This window comes from Schistocerca nitens, chromosome 3, assembly GCF_023898315.1.
Source record: "Schistocerca nitens isolate TAMUIC-IGC-003100 chromosome 3, iqSchNite1.1, whole genome shotgun sequence".
Lineage (NCBI taxonomy): Eukaryota > Metazoa > Arthropoda > Insecta > Orthoptera > Acrididae > Schistocerca > Schistocerca nitens.
Genome location: NC_064616.1, coordinates 85,915,602 through 85,931,643, shown reverse-complemented (window position 1 = coordinate 85,931,643; position 16,042 = coordinate 85,915,602). Strand labels below are relative to the sequence as shown.

Below are 16,042 nucleotides of genomic sequence, written 5' to 3'. Positions count from 1 at the left end.
TCGCGCGGCCACGCCACGTGCTTCCTCAAATCGCGCACCATGTAGTGTGCTCGCTCTCCACAAAGCAATCCTTGCTTGCATACTAGAAATATTCATCTAGTATCGGGGGTTTGGACCGTCACAATACCCCTACTTGCTAGTGCATGCACACAGTAAATGCAGTAAGGGAAAAAAAAGGTGACCAGCCAGTCATGTTAAATTAGTCCTAGAATATTAACAGTTTACTTGGCAATCTAGTCGGCGGTGGCATCACCCTAAACTAAGTAAAATTCCCTACGTATTTTGTGCCCCACAAAAAGAAATTTGTAACATATCTGTAAATAACCCCAATCCAAAAAATATATATTTCCTTAACTCTGATTCCAAATTCATGTCTTCAATGTGTGTGCGTGTGTATAGTACAACAGGCCTGGCAAAGCAAAACAAACACAACCAAATCTAACAAAATCACAATAATTTCGATATTACGCATACCACACTGTTTCCAATCAATCTATTCTCTTTGGAACACATATCATTTATCAATTTGTTTCACAAGCACTATCACTTCTCACTACCTAAAATGTCTTCCAGGGATGCCCCCAGACTAGATGTAGGGTCACAGCTCTTTACTCTCTACTCTGGCGCTATTTCCTGTCCTCCGACTAGCCAGTTTATGGAGCACTACCAGGGAACACACAAAATTCCCAATGAAAATCTCATACACAGAAGTTTCCCCGTTTACCATAGAGTGGTCCAGCCTCGACCCATTTTCATGCAATCCAGAGCTGACACATCTAAGATAGAATTTCAGGGCAAACCATCACTAAGAAACAGGCTAGATCAACAGCTGGGTAGTTGTGCCCAACAATCTGTTCCCTACTAGATTAGAAATGCCCACATGTCATCGAGGCAGTACTGCTTGCCGACAAAGCCTCCATAATCAAAATGATACTGATAATGTGGCAAGAATCAAACAGACTTTAAATAATATCTGACTGTTGTCATGGCTTGACAGCAGAAACTAAAAAAAACTTTACTTTAATATTACAGACCATGAATTAAATTCCAGGGTTTGGCAATGTTTCCTAATAAAAGACTTAATCTACTTTTAAAAATCTCTATTAAAATTCACCTATACACTTTGTTAAAATATCCTCCATTCATATCATCTAGCCCAGACTGAGATTACAAGCAGCAAAATGAACTTTAATTTTACAACCGCCATGCTGTGTTGCTTACCCTAATATTCAGTCCACCAACTTGACCCCCACGCACCAAAGGAAGATTAGTGTGTGTACATACAGAACCCAGTGCAAAATATGTTCAAATTAACAATTACGGCCCCAAATTTCTCAAACAACATAAAACCTTGTGCTGGACCCCCCATGCACCAAATATTAAGCAGATTATATATATAAGCCCAACAGTTATTCAGACACAACAGTACATAAGATTTCGGGATTGCAGCCGGATCTCATCGACTTCTTTCCACGATATTTCGGCTGCCAACCTTACAGCCATCTTCAGACGAGTGTTTGACACTGGAGATTGCTAGTGCAAGTCGCTCTATTTATACTTAAAAGTGCCGCAGGCGCGCATGCGCAAGTTACCGTAGCATGCACGCCACCTGTCGATTCCAAGGCCCTCTACAATATTACTGCATCTATGGAGCGCCAACGAATGCATGAAAAAAGTAAAACATGCACACAGATGTGTCCAAAACAATAAAAGGAAAATTTCAATATTAAATTTAAAATTACTTGTCGCTCGACATGTCAGAAGCCATAAAAAGTTTTCTTTTGGTTGAAATTAAAGAAATCAACGGGTCCCAGGCCTTATTCAATAAAAAGCCGCCATCACGATTAATGAGATTTTCCGCTAAACGTATTTCGACGGATTCCTTCACAACTGAATCCCAGTAGGATCTCGATGGGGCCAAGATTTTCGTGGCCGAAAAATCCATAGTATGTCCTGTGGATATACAATGCTCAGCTATGGCCGACTTACTGGGCTGTAAAAGGCGAGTGTGGCGCTCATGTTCAACGCAGCGGTCGTGTACTGTGCGTGTGGTTTGACCAATGTAGGCTTTCCCACACTCGCAAGGTATTTTATAAATTCCAGCCTTCCGTAATCCCAGATCATCCTTGGCTGAGCCCAGAAGAGCACGAGTCTTTGTAGGTGTCCGGAAGATAGCTTTCACACGATGTTTCTTTAAAATTCTGCCTACTTTCGATGAAATGTTCCCGACATATGGGAGAAATGCTCTGGACTTAAACATCTCCTTATCCTCTTGATCTTGTGGGTGTCCACGATTTTTCCTCCTTAAAGCAGTACTGACCTGATGTGCAGAATATCCATTATGTTGAAATACCGATTTCAAGTGCTCTAATTCGTCTGCAAGGCTGTCTTTATCAGGTCTGAACTTCGCACCGACACCTAGGACCTTACCTTTAACAGATTTTATTAGTGCTGTTGAAGAAGCTGTCAGGCCTCTATCCAGTGAAGCAGCAGAAGAAATCAGGCGGGAAACATGTCGCGCCCTTACGAGAACTCGTCCTCAGAAGAGCAACATTTCTTCAATGGAAAGGGCTGCGCTGCGTAAGTTACGGGAAGATCCTCAGACGGTGGTCCTTCCGGCGGATAAGGGGAATGCTACTGTGCTGTTGCCACGTGATATGTATGATCAGAAGATATATAGTTTGCTGAGTGAGACAACGTACAGTAAGCTTGATAAAGACCCTACTCGGAAAGTAGAAAGGAAAACGTCAGAGTTGCTAAACTCCTCTTCTCTGCCGCAAGAAGTTGTGAAAAGATTGAGACCTCACAGTTCTATTCCACCTAGGTTATATGGTCTTCCAAAGATCCATAAGGATAATGTGCCCTTACGCCCCATAGTGAGCAATATCGGTGCTCCAACATATGATTTATCTAGTCATTTGGCATCGCTACTGAGACCTTTCGTTGGCAAATGTACGCACCATATTCGCAACTCTGCGGACTTTATCAATAGACTGAGAACACTACAGCTGAAGGATTCGGACTTGTTAGTAAGTTTCGATGTCGTTTCACTCTTCACGAGGGTCCCTCTTTTGGATTCAATGTCACTTATTGGCAATAAGTTTACGGCCGATATAACGGCGCTGTTTCACCATGCCCTGTCCTCTACTTACTTTCTATTTAATAATGAATATTTTGAGCAACTTGACGGTGTTGCCATGGGCAGTCCTCTGTCCCCTCTGGTAGCCAACTTTTATATGGAAGACTTTGAGGAGAGGGCTCTCGATTCGGCGATGTTGAAACCAACAGTCTTCTGGCGGTACGTGGACGATACCTTTGTAGTGTGGCCTCACGGTGAAGAAGAGCTTTCACGGTTTTTACAACATCTGAATTCCATCCACACAAACATTCAGTTTACGATGGAAGTTGAAAAGGATGGTTGCCTACCATTTCTGGACGTCATGGTTAAACGCAGGGTGGATGGGTCATTGGGGCATTCTGTCTATCGGAAACCCACGCATACGGATCTGTACCTACAGGCGTCAAGCTGTCATCACCCGTCACAAACTATGGGTGTCCTTCGAACGTTGGTGCATAGGGCACATGTCGTGTCTGATAAAGACAGCCTTGCAGACGAATTAGAGCACTTGAAATCGGTATTTCAACATAATGGATATTCTGCACATCAGGTCAGTACTGCTTTAAGGAGGAAAAATCGTGGACACCCACAAGATCAAGAGGATAAGGAGATGTTTAAGTCCAGAGCATTTCTCCCATATGTCGGGAACATTTCATCGAAAGTAGGCAGAATTTTAAAGAAACATCGTGTGAAAGCTATCTTCCGGACACCTACAAAGACTCGTGCTCTTCTGGGCTCAGCCAAGGATGATCTGGGATTACGGAAGGCTGGAATTTATAAAATACCTTGCGAGTGTGGGAAAGCCTACATTGGTCAAACCACACGCACAGTACACGACCGCTGCGTTGAACATGAGCGCCACACTCGCCTTTTACAGCCCAGTAAGTCGGCCATAGCCGAGCATTGTATATCCACAGGACATACTATGGATTTTTCGGCCACGAAAATCTTGGCCCCATCGAGATCCTACTGGGATTCAGTTGTGAAGGAATCCGTCGAAATACGTTTAGCGGAAAATCTCATTAATCGTGATGGCGGCTTTTTATTGAATAAGGCCTGGGACCCGTTGATTTCTTTAATTTCAACCAAAAGAAAACTTTTTATGGCTTCTGACATGTCGAGCGACAAGTAATTTTAAATTTAATATTGAAATTTTCCTTTTATTGTTTTGGACACATCTGTGTGCATGTTTTACTTTTTTCATGCATTCGTTGGCGCTCCATAGATGCAGTAATATTGTAGAGGGCCTTAGAATCGACAGGTGGCGCGCATGCTACGGTAACTTGCGCATGCGCGCCTGCGGCACTTTTAAGTATAAATAGAGCGACTTGCACTAGCAATCTCCAGTGTCAAACACTCGCCTGAAGATGGCTGTAAGGTTGGCAGCCGAAATATCGTGGAAAGAAGTCGATGAGATCCAGCTGCAATCCCGAAATCTTATGGAATACAACAGTACATAATTTTTACTTCTCCAGAAATTCTTATTAGGGTCATGAGGCTTCACCCTGAGTATATATTCAAAATTCACCACTCTCCCAGGTCTCTCTGAGAACACATCTTCATTCTCTACCAGTGAATCATACAGTTGTCCCCTCTCACTTTCACCAATACCCTCTGTCTCTTAGACCTTCCTTTTCATATCCTCCTCAATCCCTACTTCATTTAACATGCACTGGGCCATGTGCAAGCTTGCCACTAAATCATCACCTTTTGCATTTGCAAATTTTGTCTCCTTTATACATCACCCAACATTCAATTCCAATATCTGTCCCCCACAGTTAATGTTTGCCCCATATTTATTTAAAAAATCTGTATCCAGAACCATATTTATACTTAAATTTTGAATCACCAGGAATGGGTGACTAAACAACTCTCCACCAATGTTTACATCCGACACAGCCTCCTTCCTCACTGGCTTGCTGTAATTACCAGTAGCATTTTTTTTTTTTTTTTTTTTTTTTTTTTTTTTTTTTTTAATTCTAACCCTTCTGACCGGGAATCCTACCATTTTGTCATTCCTGATATAATTGTAGACACCCTCTGTAATCCCACTGACTGTACTACCTGTGCCCACCAAGGCTTCTTCACTGACTTTACCTATCTGAACTTTAACTATTGGTTGCACCTTCCTAAAATTTTTCTGCTTGAGCTCTACTTCTGCTCAAAGATCCCCCTCCACTTCATTACCACAGTACTTTTCCGTAGTGCATACCTGCCTCTCCCCCCCCCCCCCCCATTGAATGATTCTATTTCATTATCCCCTTCAAATATTATTTCAAAAGCATCTTTGTGTTGTTTATTTTCTAGGCCCAACCATCCTAATTTTCTGGCAAAACTAAACTTCTCCTTCTCCCATACCTTTGGTCCCAACTTCTGCATATTCTTAGAAAAATCCACCCAATCACTTGCATCAGAATCACATTCACTCTTCCCCATCCAACCAGTATTCCATTCAGCCTCTCCCATACACCCATACTGCTCATCCTCATACACTACTTAATTATTCACCTTTTCAACTTCATCTCCCTCGTCACACACTAATTTTCCACAATCTGTAACCCTGCAGTTACCCTCCACAGCACATCCTACCATTTCATTTATCAAATCCCCCCTTAAACCATCAAATTCCTTATCCTTATCAAATATTTTCTTGAGTACATCATAATATGCCTCATCCTCAACATTTAACTGCTTTAAACTGTTCACATAATTGAATTTCCCTACTGTCCAATTTTCTGGAGTGTATTTTTGCAACCATTTGGCCTTGCTACCCAATCATTTAAGTTCAATTCAGATTCCCCCTTAGTTCTCCACTGTTCATCATTCTTAGTTTGCTGTTTAACCCCATGCATGTAAACACTAGCACAATTTGTTTCATCATGTTTCATGGATTCAGATAAAGATTTCCCCACCAAAACATCACTTGCATTACCATCCTGCACATTACAAACACTTCCACCAGACATCTCAGAACTAGCCCCTCCTGGCTGCTCACAGCTAACCTCATAAATTTCACAATACACTCTGGTACATATTCATTTATCACTACATCAACAATAGCCACTATGGCCCCAAAATCATTACCATCATCTACAAAACCATTACTTTCAGGCACCTTGGCCCTCTCAGAATTAACATTATCATCCACTGTATCCGCTTCCATTACACACAACTCAACAAATTTCTTACTATTACTTTCACACACACTTTGGTCATCACAACAGCCATCTATACCTTCAGACAGTGCCTTAGTCCCTGACCTGTTGATAATGCTGACCAAACAAATACTATCTTTCTCAGAATTCATATCCCTGAACTCTTTACAAAAAACATTCTCAGCATTGATTTCTTCCATTTGGGCCTTTAAACACCTACCATTCTTCCTCTTAAACGTTCTCCTTTTGCCATGCTCCATGCACCAGCTCCCCAATACATTTTCACCATTTAAAATGGCCTCCACACCACAAATTCTTTCCTCTCTCTTACTTCTATAATTATTCTCATACCCCTTTTAGAATAACCGCCCCTAGTCTGATTATAATTATTATCGTTCTATCTCTTGGCCCTATTGTTTGCAACTTGTCTTGTCCCAAAGTGGACCCCATGTGAGACAACTCTTAGTTTAAAGGATGCTGTCCCTGTTGTGAGCTGCTGTTCTGTCACCCTCTTCCAGGTCCATTTCCCAGCATTGGCCTTGGTTCATTTCCCATATCACTGCCCCTAAAATCCCTTTGACTGTGGCTCTCTTCATTATATCTTCCCCCATTTCCTCTCCAATTTTCATTTATATTTCTGTCCCCATGATGGCTCTGATGATTATCTTCCCAATTCATATTTCTTCTCCCCCCCAGATCCCTATGGTTATTCCCTGGATTGTTTCCCTTTGAGCCAGGCCTATAGCACATAGCCTGCTCCATCCTCTCAACAAAGTCTAAAAACTTTGCCACAGAATCAGTGGGGCAATGTATGAGTTCCCATTGTAACTCCTCAGGTAGTCTCTTCCTTAAAGTAGATATTTCTGTTAACACACCTAAAGGCTGATCCAGATGTACTAATTTATTCAACTCTTCCTGGCAAAATTCCCTCATAGTTTGTCTGCCTCCCCTGTACACAGGTTAATTCAAAAACTCATTTTGCAATCTACACTGCTTATTTTTATTCCAGTATTTGTCTAGAAACATTCGTTTGAATATTTCAAACGAAATGAACAGACCCTTAAATTTGTTAGCCCATGTCTGAGCTGACCCTCACAGCATTGTCTTTACAAATTTTACTTTTGCCTCATCTGACATCCCAGGCAGAAAACAGTCCTTGGAACTGGCAAAAAATCCACAGCATGATATCCGTTTTCACCTGAAAATGTCTTTCCACTAGGTGCCAGCATTACTGGACACCCAGCATGACCCGAAAAGTTACACAGTGCTATCTGGGTAATTTTGTGATTTACCTTTGAGGTGACAGTTGCCATTTCCTTTATGAGATCATCAGCTGTGCTGTCTAATTTATTTATCAGCACAGCTTTTGTCTCATCATTGCTAGCCACTATTTTCGCATTCACTTCAGCCAAAGAATGCCTTGTTGCCTCTTCTCTGTCATCAAGAATCTGCCTTCCCGAATCAATTTCGCCCCTCAGCTCAGCCTCAACCGCTTCAACCTTGGAATGCCAGCTCTCTCATATTTTTTCTAATCTATTATCTAATTCAGTCACAATTTCTTGTTTCATTGACCCCAACTGACTATTTATTTCGCCGACATTAGTCTTCAGAGAACTTAATTCGGAATTTACTGAACTTAATTTAGTTCCAAAATTAGTGTCTAGACCACTTAATTTATTATCCATATCAGTTTTAAATGAACCTATTTGGCTACTCATATTTTGGAGAAGAGCAGTTAATTCTTTAGACATTACAGGGACACCGATTTCCTCTGCTCTCTGAGGACTTTGTGGTTCACCACCACTCCCTGACGACCCGCAATCATTAAGTGATTTTTTAATTTCGTGCTCAATTGTCCTGGCTAGCACAGGAATTGGAAACAAAAAAAAAAAAAAAAATTGCACGTTTCGAGGAATGTTCATGCTTCGCCTAGTTCCCCTAGCCTTCAGCCCTAGTTGCCTAGCACACTAATATCCTGGACGAGCCCCCAATTGCGACGGGGTGGTAAATAAAGAAGTGTGGTTGAAGCATTCACCAGAATGTGCATATACAAATGTTGTTTAAAAAATGTTATTGCAAATTTTGGCTCTCACAAAAGTCTCAGAGAATGATTTCCACACTTGGTGCATTAGTAAACTGTTCCACACCCGCGCTTAGTTATAGTTTTTGAATTAATATTCATGAGTACAGTTTATGCTAGGGAATGAAAATCAGGCGATTATTATAGCAAAATCAGTTTTTCACGACACAGTTCAATCACTATTTATTGGCACTGTCCTTTTCTTTCACACAATGAAATTAGCACTGGTGATACGGTTTACAGTTTTACTTTAACAATAATTTGACTCCGAGCCCCCAATAGCAGTAATGTAGGCTTCTATAAACGAAAATTACTCTATCAATTCAAATAGAACCACAAGTCCCACTGTCCTCTTTGTACTAATAGTTTTCGCGCGAATTCACAGATCACCACATGTTCACGTACGACGATGTATACCTCGTAATTCGCACTCTCACAAATAATCGTAGCACTTCCATTTCACTAATTATATGCTCGCACACTTGCACTATTAAACAATACTCCTTGTCAAAATAAATCGGCGCGAAAAAGAATTCTCAAACAACCACACGGGCTCGCTCGCCATCCACCCTCCAAAACGACTGACCAGCGACTGACCACTGGCCGCTGTCGCTATATTGATGGACCTGCCTTGGCCCAAGGTATAGGAGTTAAAGCGTGACTAAGCTATTCCTCCTCAATTCCTCACTGTTAGGGATATTTTCCTCGCCTCCGGCGGCTTCTTCTTCTTCTTCTTCTTCTTCTTCTTCTTACTTCCGGGCTGCCTGAACTCTATCTTCTTCAGGTGGGAAATGTCCACTGGTGGCGTGTGTTGCTGGATGTACAGGACTGCTCGGTCAGTCATGTACCGCCAGTCCTCGTTGGTGAAGATTGTATGCTCGTTTATCAGCTCCAGATCTGCACGCCGGACGAGTTCCCTCCCGTGGATCTTCTGGTTTAGGTGTTCACACCCCCAGTGGAACGGATACGGTTTATGGGGTAGGGGAGGGATATTGGTTACCGTGAAGGGGTAAGGATTGCCACGATGGGGGTAGCTGCCTTTGCGCAGGGAATCTGGGATCTTGTTGAGTACCTCCCTCACACAATTCTTGTTGGGGAGGAGGAGGCACTCTATTCTTCTTCTTCTTCTTCTTCTTCTCCTTCTCCTTCTCCTTCTCCTCACTCGGTTTCCATGGGCATCTCCTCTGTCGTCCGCGTTTCTGCAGAGACAGGAGAGACGGCTGCTTCCCCCGACTCCACGACCACCTCCCTAGCAACCTGCGTTGCTGCGTCGGCCAGGGAGGCAGTCATTTGTGTTGCCTCGTCTACCCCCGTACTGGTAGGAGTCGGTGTCACATCCGGTGTCGTGCAAGACGCGAGGTACAGGGCGACCCTCAGTCGTGTCACATCCCGCCGCGTCTCTTCTAGTTCCGACCTCAGGGCCGCCCCCTCCTCCGCCATGGCGGATTTGAGCGTGGTGATTGCATCCTCATTTGCTTCCCGCAGTGCTTGGCGGAAAGCGCCCTCGTCGCCTTTGTGGCGCAGCCCACTTCCCCTACTGGAGTAGGAGGGCGGGGTGTCCACCTTTTCTTCTCGTGGGGCCACCCCTTTGTGTGTGGTGACCCCTTTCCGCCGCTTCCACGTCTTCAGATAGCCGCAGCTGTGCGAATTTGCGGCGTGCGAGCCGCCGCAATTTACACACAGTGCCGCGGTACTTCTCGGTTTGTTGCAGTTTCGCGTGTCATGCGGTTTCCCACACTTAACACACGCAACCGCACCTTCGCATTCCCTGGCTGTGTGTCCCAAGTTTTGACACTTATTGCACAGTAATTGTGCCACAGGCTTCTACTTCTTCTTCTTGTTGTTGCCGCAACCGCTGCTCCCGACTACGTTTAGCAGGAGCTCAACAGCAGCAGCATTCTTGCCTGTTCCTCCATTCCTACATCCTGCCACGGCATTGGGCTAGTGGCATTGGCATGCGCGAACGACGGTAATGAAGTGAGCCACAGTGAGTCAAGCAGTGGAGTGGCTGACCCTTGGCCAAGGTGGTCACTCACTTATATAGGCTCAGATGTCCACCCCCCTGGTTAAGTACCAATCCCACCAGTTAAGGTTACAAGTTTTGATACATACATCCCTCGACAGAAATAAGAACAACATCGGAACCGGGCTAAAAAGTTCATCTTATTTACTATGTTACATTAATTTCTAGGATTATTCTATCGCCCGTAAATCAAGGTTTAGTTTTTGCAAAATTTCACCACTTAGCGCAAATTTATTTGTTGACATCTGTGCTGCAAAGTTTTAAAACAGAACTGCATACAGCACCGTTTTTAGACTTAATCTATAGCGATCTACACACTGCACTGCTCAAAATCTTCATATCTATAATAATTAATTAATTAATTATGGGCGATAAATGTTAATAATAATTTGCAAACAATGAAAACTATTGCAAGTTAAGTGTATAGTATAACTTAACTAGTTTAAAATACGGGTGATGCCACCCAAAATATTATATAGTGCCGTTCTTTACCTCATGAATTTTCTATTGAATTTTATAAACAATTTTCCCTCAAACTATGTTTATTGCCCTTTACGGGCTTAATTATTTATGAATCTTAACATATGACTACAGCACTCTATCTGCTATGATGAAACATTTTTAATGAGTGCTAGCTCATTCCTGTAAGTTATTATTTACTATTTTTATTAATCTTTCAGTATTCGTGATATTAACCAATTTTGAGGTTACTATAACTTTTGCGTCTCTTAACTTGAAATAAAGATCTATCTTTCAGAAGGCGCATATTGCTGACTACAATCCACTGCTGCATTGCTCTTCATCGTAAGTTACATAGTTTTCGCGCAATGGAGACCATCCCACCAACCATTGCAAATCACGCGCGGGCACGCCACACGCTACCGCGAATCGCGCACCATATAGTGTGCTCGCTCTCCACAAAGCAATCCTTGCAAAATAGAAATATTCATCTAGTAACGGTGGTTTGTACCGTCACAAGGCTACCCACCAGACAGTAGTATTGCATGCATTCAGTGCACGAACAATCTGGTCAGCCACCCCTGCCTAAAGCGCACCCCGCATGCATGCGATTGTGGAGACTACAACCCAGCAATGAGACTACTCCCATCTCAGCCCTTTTAATTTCTTACTCTAGACTGTCATTTTTTCCTTTGTTATTATGATAAAACACAAACTGTCAGACAAGCAGCCGTCTCTACCATTTGAACACATTCTACTACACTAAGATGAAGGGTCCAGTGCTGTTTGAAGCAGTTGAGGGACTGTACTGAAACTGAATGCAAGAAATTTTTCCTAAACATTAATGGTATATTTTGATTTAAACCCATTTTGTATACATAACCTGTCGAACAAATTCTGAATATGCAATGCATATCACATCAAGTGGCTTAATAAGCTGACTGCTTTGGTTTTTCCTTCTTTTTTTATTTGCAGCTGTATCTTGTTGACATAACAAAGATGTGATGCAGAATTGAAAATTAAATATTACAATTGGAAATTATCACAGACTTACATGTATGCGTCTTGCTTCTTCAGAAAACCATTCAATAAATGAATTACCATATAACACTTCATTTAGAGCTTCTTTCAATGGCTTTCCTGACTCTGCTGTAATAATCTTGGCTAGTTCTTCTTTATTGTGATCAACAACTTGGTACCATTTTCGAAGGAGGGAAGACCTTTCCTAAAGACAGAAAACACTTTTTATAACACCAGATTATTATTATTATTTCTTTCCTTTCTCAGACCTTAGGTCTGGTTCGAAATGAAAGTGACGCGGACCTTGATCAAGCGTGACTTCCTTTTAACTGTACGGTATATGTTACATTGCGTTTAGGAACTTTCGGGTAATTGAACATGTATCAATAATTACGGATTTCTGTAGTTGTATATATAAGTTTGGATGTAGCTGTATTGCATTGATGTACTGGTGGATATTGTGTGGTATGACTCCTGTAGTTGATAGTATAATTGGTATAATGTCAACTTTATCCTGATGCCACATGTCCTTGACTTCCTCAGCCAGTTGGATGTATTTTTCAATTTTTTCTCCTGTTTCCTTTTGTATATTTGTTGTATTGGGTATGGATATTTCGATTAGTTGTGTTGATTTCTTCTTTTTATTGGCGAGTATGATGTCAGGTTTGTTATGTGGTGTTGTTTTATCTGTTATAATGGTTCTGTTCCAGTATAACTTGTATTCATCATTCTCCAGTACATTTTGTGGTGCATACTTGTATGTGGGAACATGTTGTTTTATAAGTTTATGTTGTAAGGCAAGCTGTTGATGTATTATTTTTGCTACATTGTCATGTCTTCTGGGGTATTCTGTATTTGTTAGTATTGTACATCCACTTGTGATGTGATCTACTGTTTCTATTTGTTGTTTGCAAAGTCTGCATTTATCTGTTGTGGTATTGGGATCTTTAATAATATGCTTGCTGTAATATCTGGTGTTTATTGTTTGATCCTGTATTGCAATCATGAATCCTTCCGTCTCACTGTATATATTGCCTTTTCTTAGCCATGTGTTCGATGCGTCTTGATCGATGTGTGGCTGTGTTAGATGATACGGGTGCTTGCCATGTAGTGTTTTCTTTTTCCAATTTACTTTCTTCATATCTGTTGATGTTATGTGATCTAGAGGGATGTAGAAGTGGTTATGAAATTGCAGTGGTGTAGCCAATGTATTTATATGAGTGACTGCTTTGTGTCTTTTGCTAGTTTCTGATCGTTCTATAAAAAATTTTCTTAAATTGTCTACCTGTCCATAATGTAGGTTTTTTATATCGATAAATCCCCTTCCTCCTTCCTTTCTGCTTAATGTGAATCTTTCTGTTGCTGAATGTATGTGATGTATTCTATATTTGTGGCATTGTGATTGTGTAAGTGTATTGAGTGCTTCTAGGTCTGTGTTGCTCCATTTCACTACTCCAAATGAGTAGGTCAATATTGGTATGGCGTAAGTATTTATAGCTTTTGTCTTGTTTCTTGCTGTCAATTCTGTTTTCAGTATTTTTGTTAGTCTTTGTCTATATTTTTCTTTTAGTTCTTCTTTAATATTTGTATTATCTATTCCTATTTTTTGTCTGTATCCTAGATATTTATAGGCATCTGTTTTTTCCATCGCTTCTATACAGTCGCTGTGGTTATCCAATATGTAATCTCCTTGTTTCGTGTGTTTTCCCTTGACTATGCTATTTTTCTTACAGTTGTCTGTTCCAAAAGCCATATTTATATCATTGCTGAATACTTCTGTTATCTGTAGTCATTGGTTGAGTTGTTGATTTGTTGCTGCCAGTAGTTTTAGATCATCCAAGTATAGCAAATGTGTGATTTTGTGTTGGTATGTTCCAGTAATATTACATCCATAATTTGTATTATCTAGCATCTTGGATAGTGAGTTCAGAGTAAGGCAGAACCAGAAAGGACTTAATGAGTCTCCTTGGTATATTCCACACTTAATCTGTACTGGCAGTGATGTGATATTATTTGAATTTGTTTGGATATTAAGTGTGGTTTTCCAATTTTTCCATTACTATGTTTAGGAACTGTATCAATTTAGGATCTACTTTGTATATTTCCAATATTTGTAGTAACCATGAGTGGGGTACACTATCAAAAGCTTTTTGGTAATCAATGTATGCGTAGTGTAGCGACCTTTGTTTAGTTTTAGCTTGATATGTCACCTCTGCATCTATTATCAGTTGCTCTTTACATCCTCGTGCTCCTTTGCAACAGTCATTTTGTTCTTCATTTATAATTTTGTTCTGTGTTGTATGTGTCATTAATTTCTGTGTAATGACTGAAGTTAATATTTTGTATATTTTTGGTAGGCATGTTATGTGGCGATATTTAGCTGTGTCTGCTTGATCTTTAGGTTTCAGATAAGTTATTCCATGTGTAAGTGTATCAGGGAATGTGTATGGGTCTGCAATGTAACTGTTAAATAATTTAGTTAAATGTGAATGTGTTGAGCTGAACTTCTTTAGCCAGAAATTTGCTATTTTATCTTTTCCAGGGGCTTTCCAATTGTGAGTAGAATTATTATTATTATTATTATTATTATTTACTATTATTTAACAAAATAAAGAGGGAAGGAAACCATTTTAAACAAAATGACTATTGATGAAAGACTCAGTTTCTCATCCAGGAATCAGGGTTGAAATTCAGTATTATATCCATATTAATTCAGAAATCTGACAGCTTTTCATCAGCAGTATACACCATGGAAGTCTACATTCACAGACACAGACTGAATACTGGCTGGCATGATGACTGATCCTGATTAAAACTGCGTTTAAGTAAGCTATAAAGTTTGGAATATGTCTCTCTAAGTAACACAATTTCCTACAAACTAGGATCCAGCTACATATAATAAGGTACTAGTATCCAATGACAGATTGCGCCACTTACAAATAGTGAAATTTTTTAAGGCAAGTGTAGGTGAAGGGCAGGGGGCAAAATTTTAGTCATCAAATAGCAGATAGAGATTATATTTTTGAAAGAGCACATAAAAACAGAATCCAGTTCTGTGACCAATTTTTGCTTACTTGTGTAGTTCAGCTACAAAAACCTGAAAGACATCATAAAATAGCTCTTTCTCTCTCATAAAACCGGAGTGAATGTTCTGTGTTCACTTCTTATCAACTAAAGCGTTTAAAGAGGTTCAGTGTCCAAAATACTATTTTTTTTTTATCACTCAGGTGTGGTAAAACAGTTTATTGAACATAATAATCCTTCTTTTGCGTACTTGGACGTCCCCTTGGGCATTTTCCAGCAGACTGAGAATGGAAGACTCAGTATGGTAAAGAGCCATTAGCTCACAGGATGTGGCCAAACCACTGTAGCCTCTTGTGCACTAATATTTGGCAAATGCGTGGTTTTCCAAACAACTGCTACAAGTCTTCTTCCTTCATTACCATTTACCTTTCATTGTACTGTAGACAGGTCCATAGATCTTTTGAAGCACCTTCCTCTCGAAGGCACAGATACTTCCTTCAGTAGTTGCTGATGACACCCAGGTTTCACAACCATATAAAAGTACTGGCCATCCTAGTGTCATGTACAGCTGGATCTTATTCTTGTGGGGGTTCAGCTATGGCACAAATAAATTGCTCATGCTAAAGAACATGTAATTACCATTTGTTATTTGTTGATGCTCTTCTTTGGTTGCTTCACTTTTCTTAGTCAGTATGGAACTTGAAAATAAATGTTACTTGAGGAATTTCTGAAGACTGAAGCTTTCATCTTCTTTAGGTATATTCAATGCTCTGTATTCTAACAAGGAAAAATCTAATTATGTACAGTTTACATCATTCCCTTCTCAGCAGTATAGCACTACTTACTGTCATCCAACAACTGGCTATCAGTGTTCCTCAGTTGTAAAGACTTGGAGACTTTCAAAGCAGACTGAAAGTATCTGGCAAATAATTCAGCACGAACACATCAAAAACACATTTGATCTGATGTAACAACATCTGGAAATTTCTACTCACACCAGCTTTACAAAACACTAATTTTGTGGTAGTAATTTGGTTATATCATTCTCGAAATTTAAGCACGAAGTTATCACCATTTCTCACATGTGCCATCATTTTTGTGGTTTCCTAGTTCTTTCTTCACTGTGTTGAATTCTTTAACTTTTACAACATTTTCTAGAATAT

The 16,042-nt window shown here is 40.5% G+C and overlaps 1 protein-coding gene across 2 annotated transcripts in view; it reads right to left on the bottom strand.

The window, feature by feature from the left end:
- LOC126248057 (succinate-semialdehyde dehydrogenase, mitochondrial) overlaps window positions 1-16,042 on the bottom strand; it is a 217,182-nt gene that overhangs the window by 156,475 nt on the left and 44,665 nt on the right. For both annotated transcript variants that reach the window (XM_049948694.1, XM_049948695.1), the window contains exon 3: window positions 11,890-12,060. In XM_049948694.1, coding sequence (XP_049804651.1) covers window positions 11,890-12,060 — 171 coding nt within the window. The remainder of the gene's footprint in view (window positions 1-11,889; window positions 12,061-16,042) is intronic.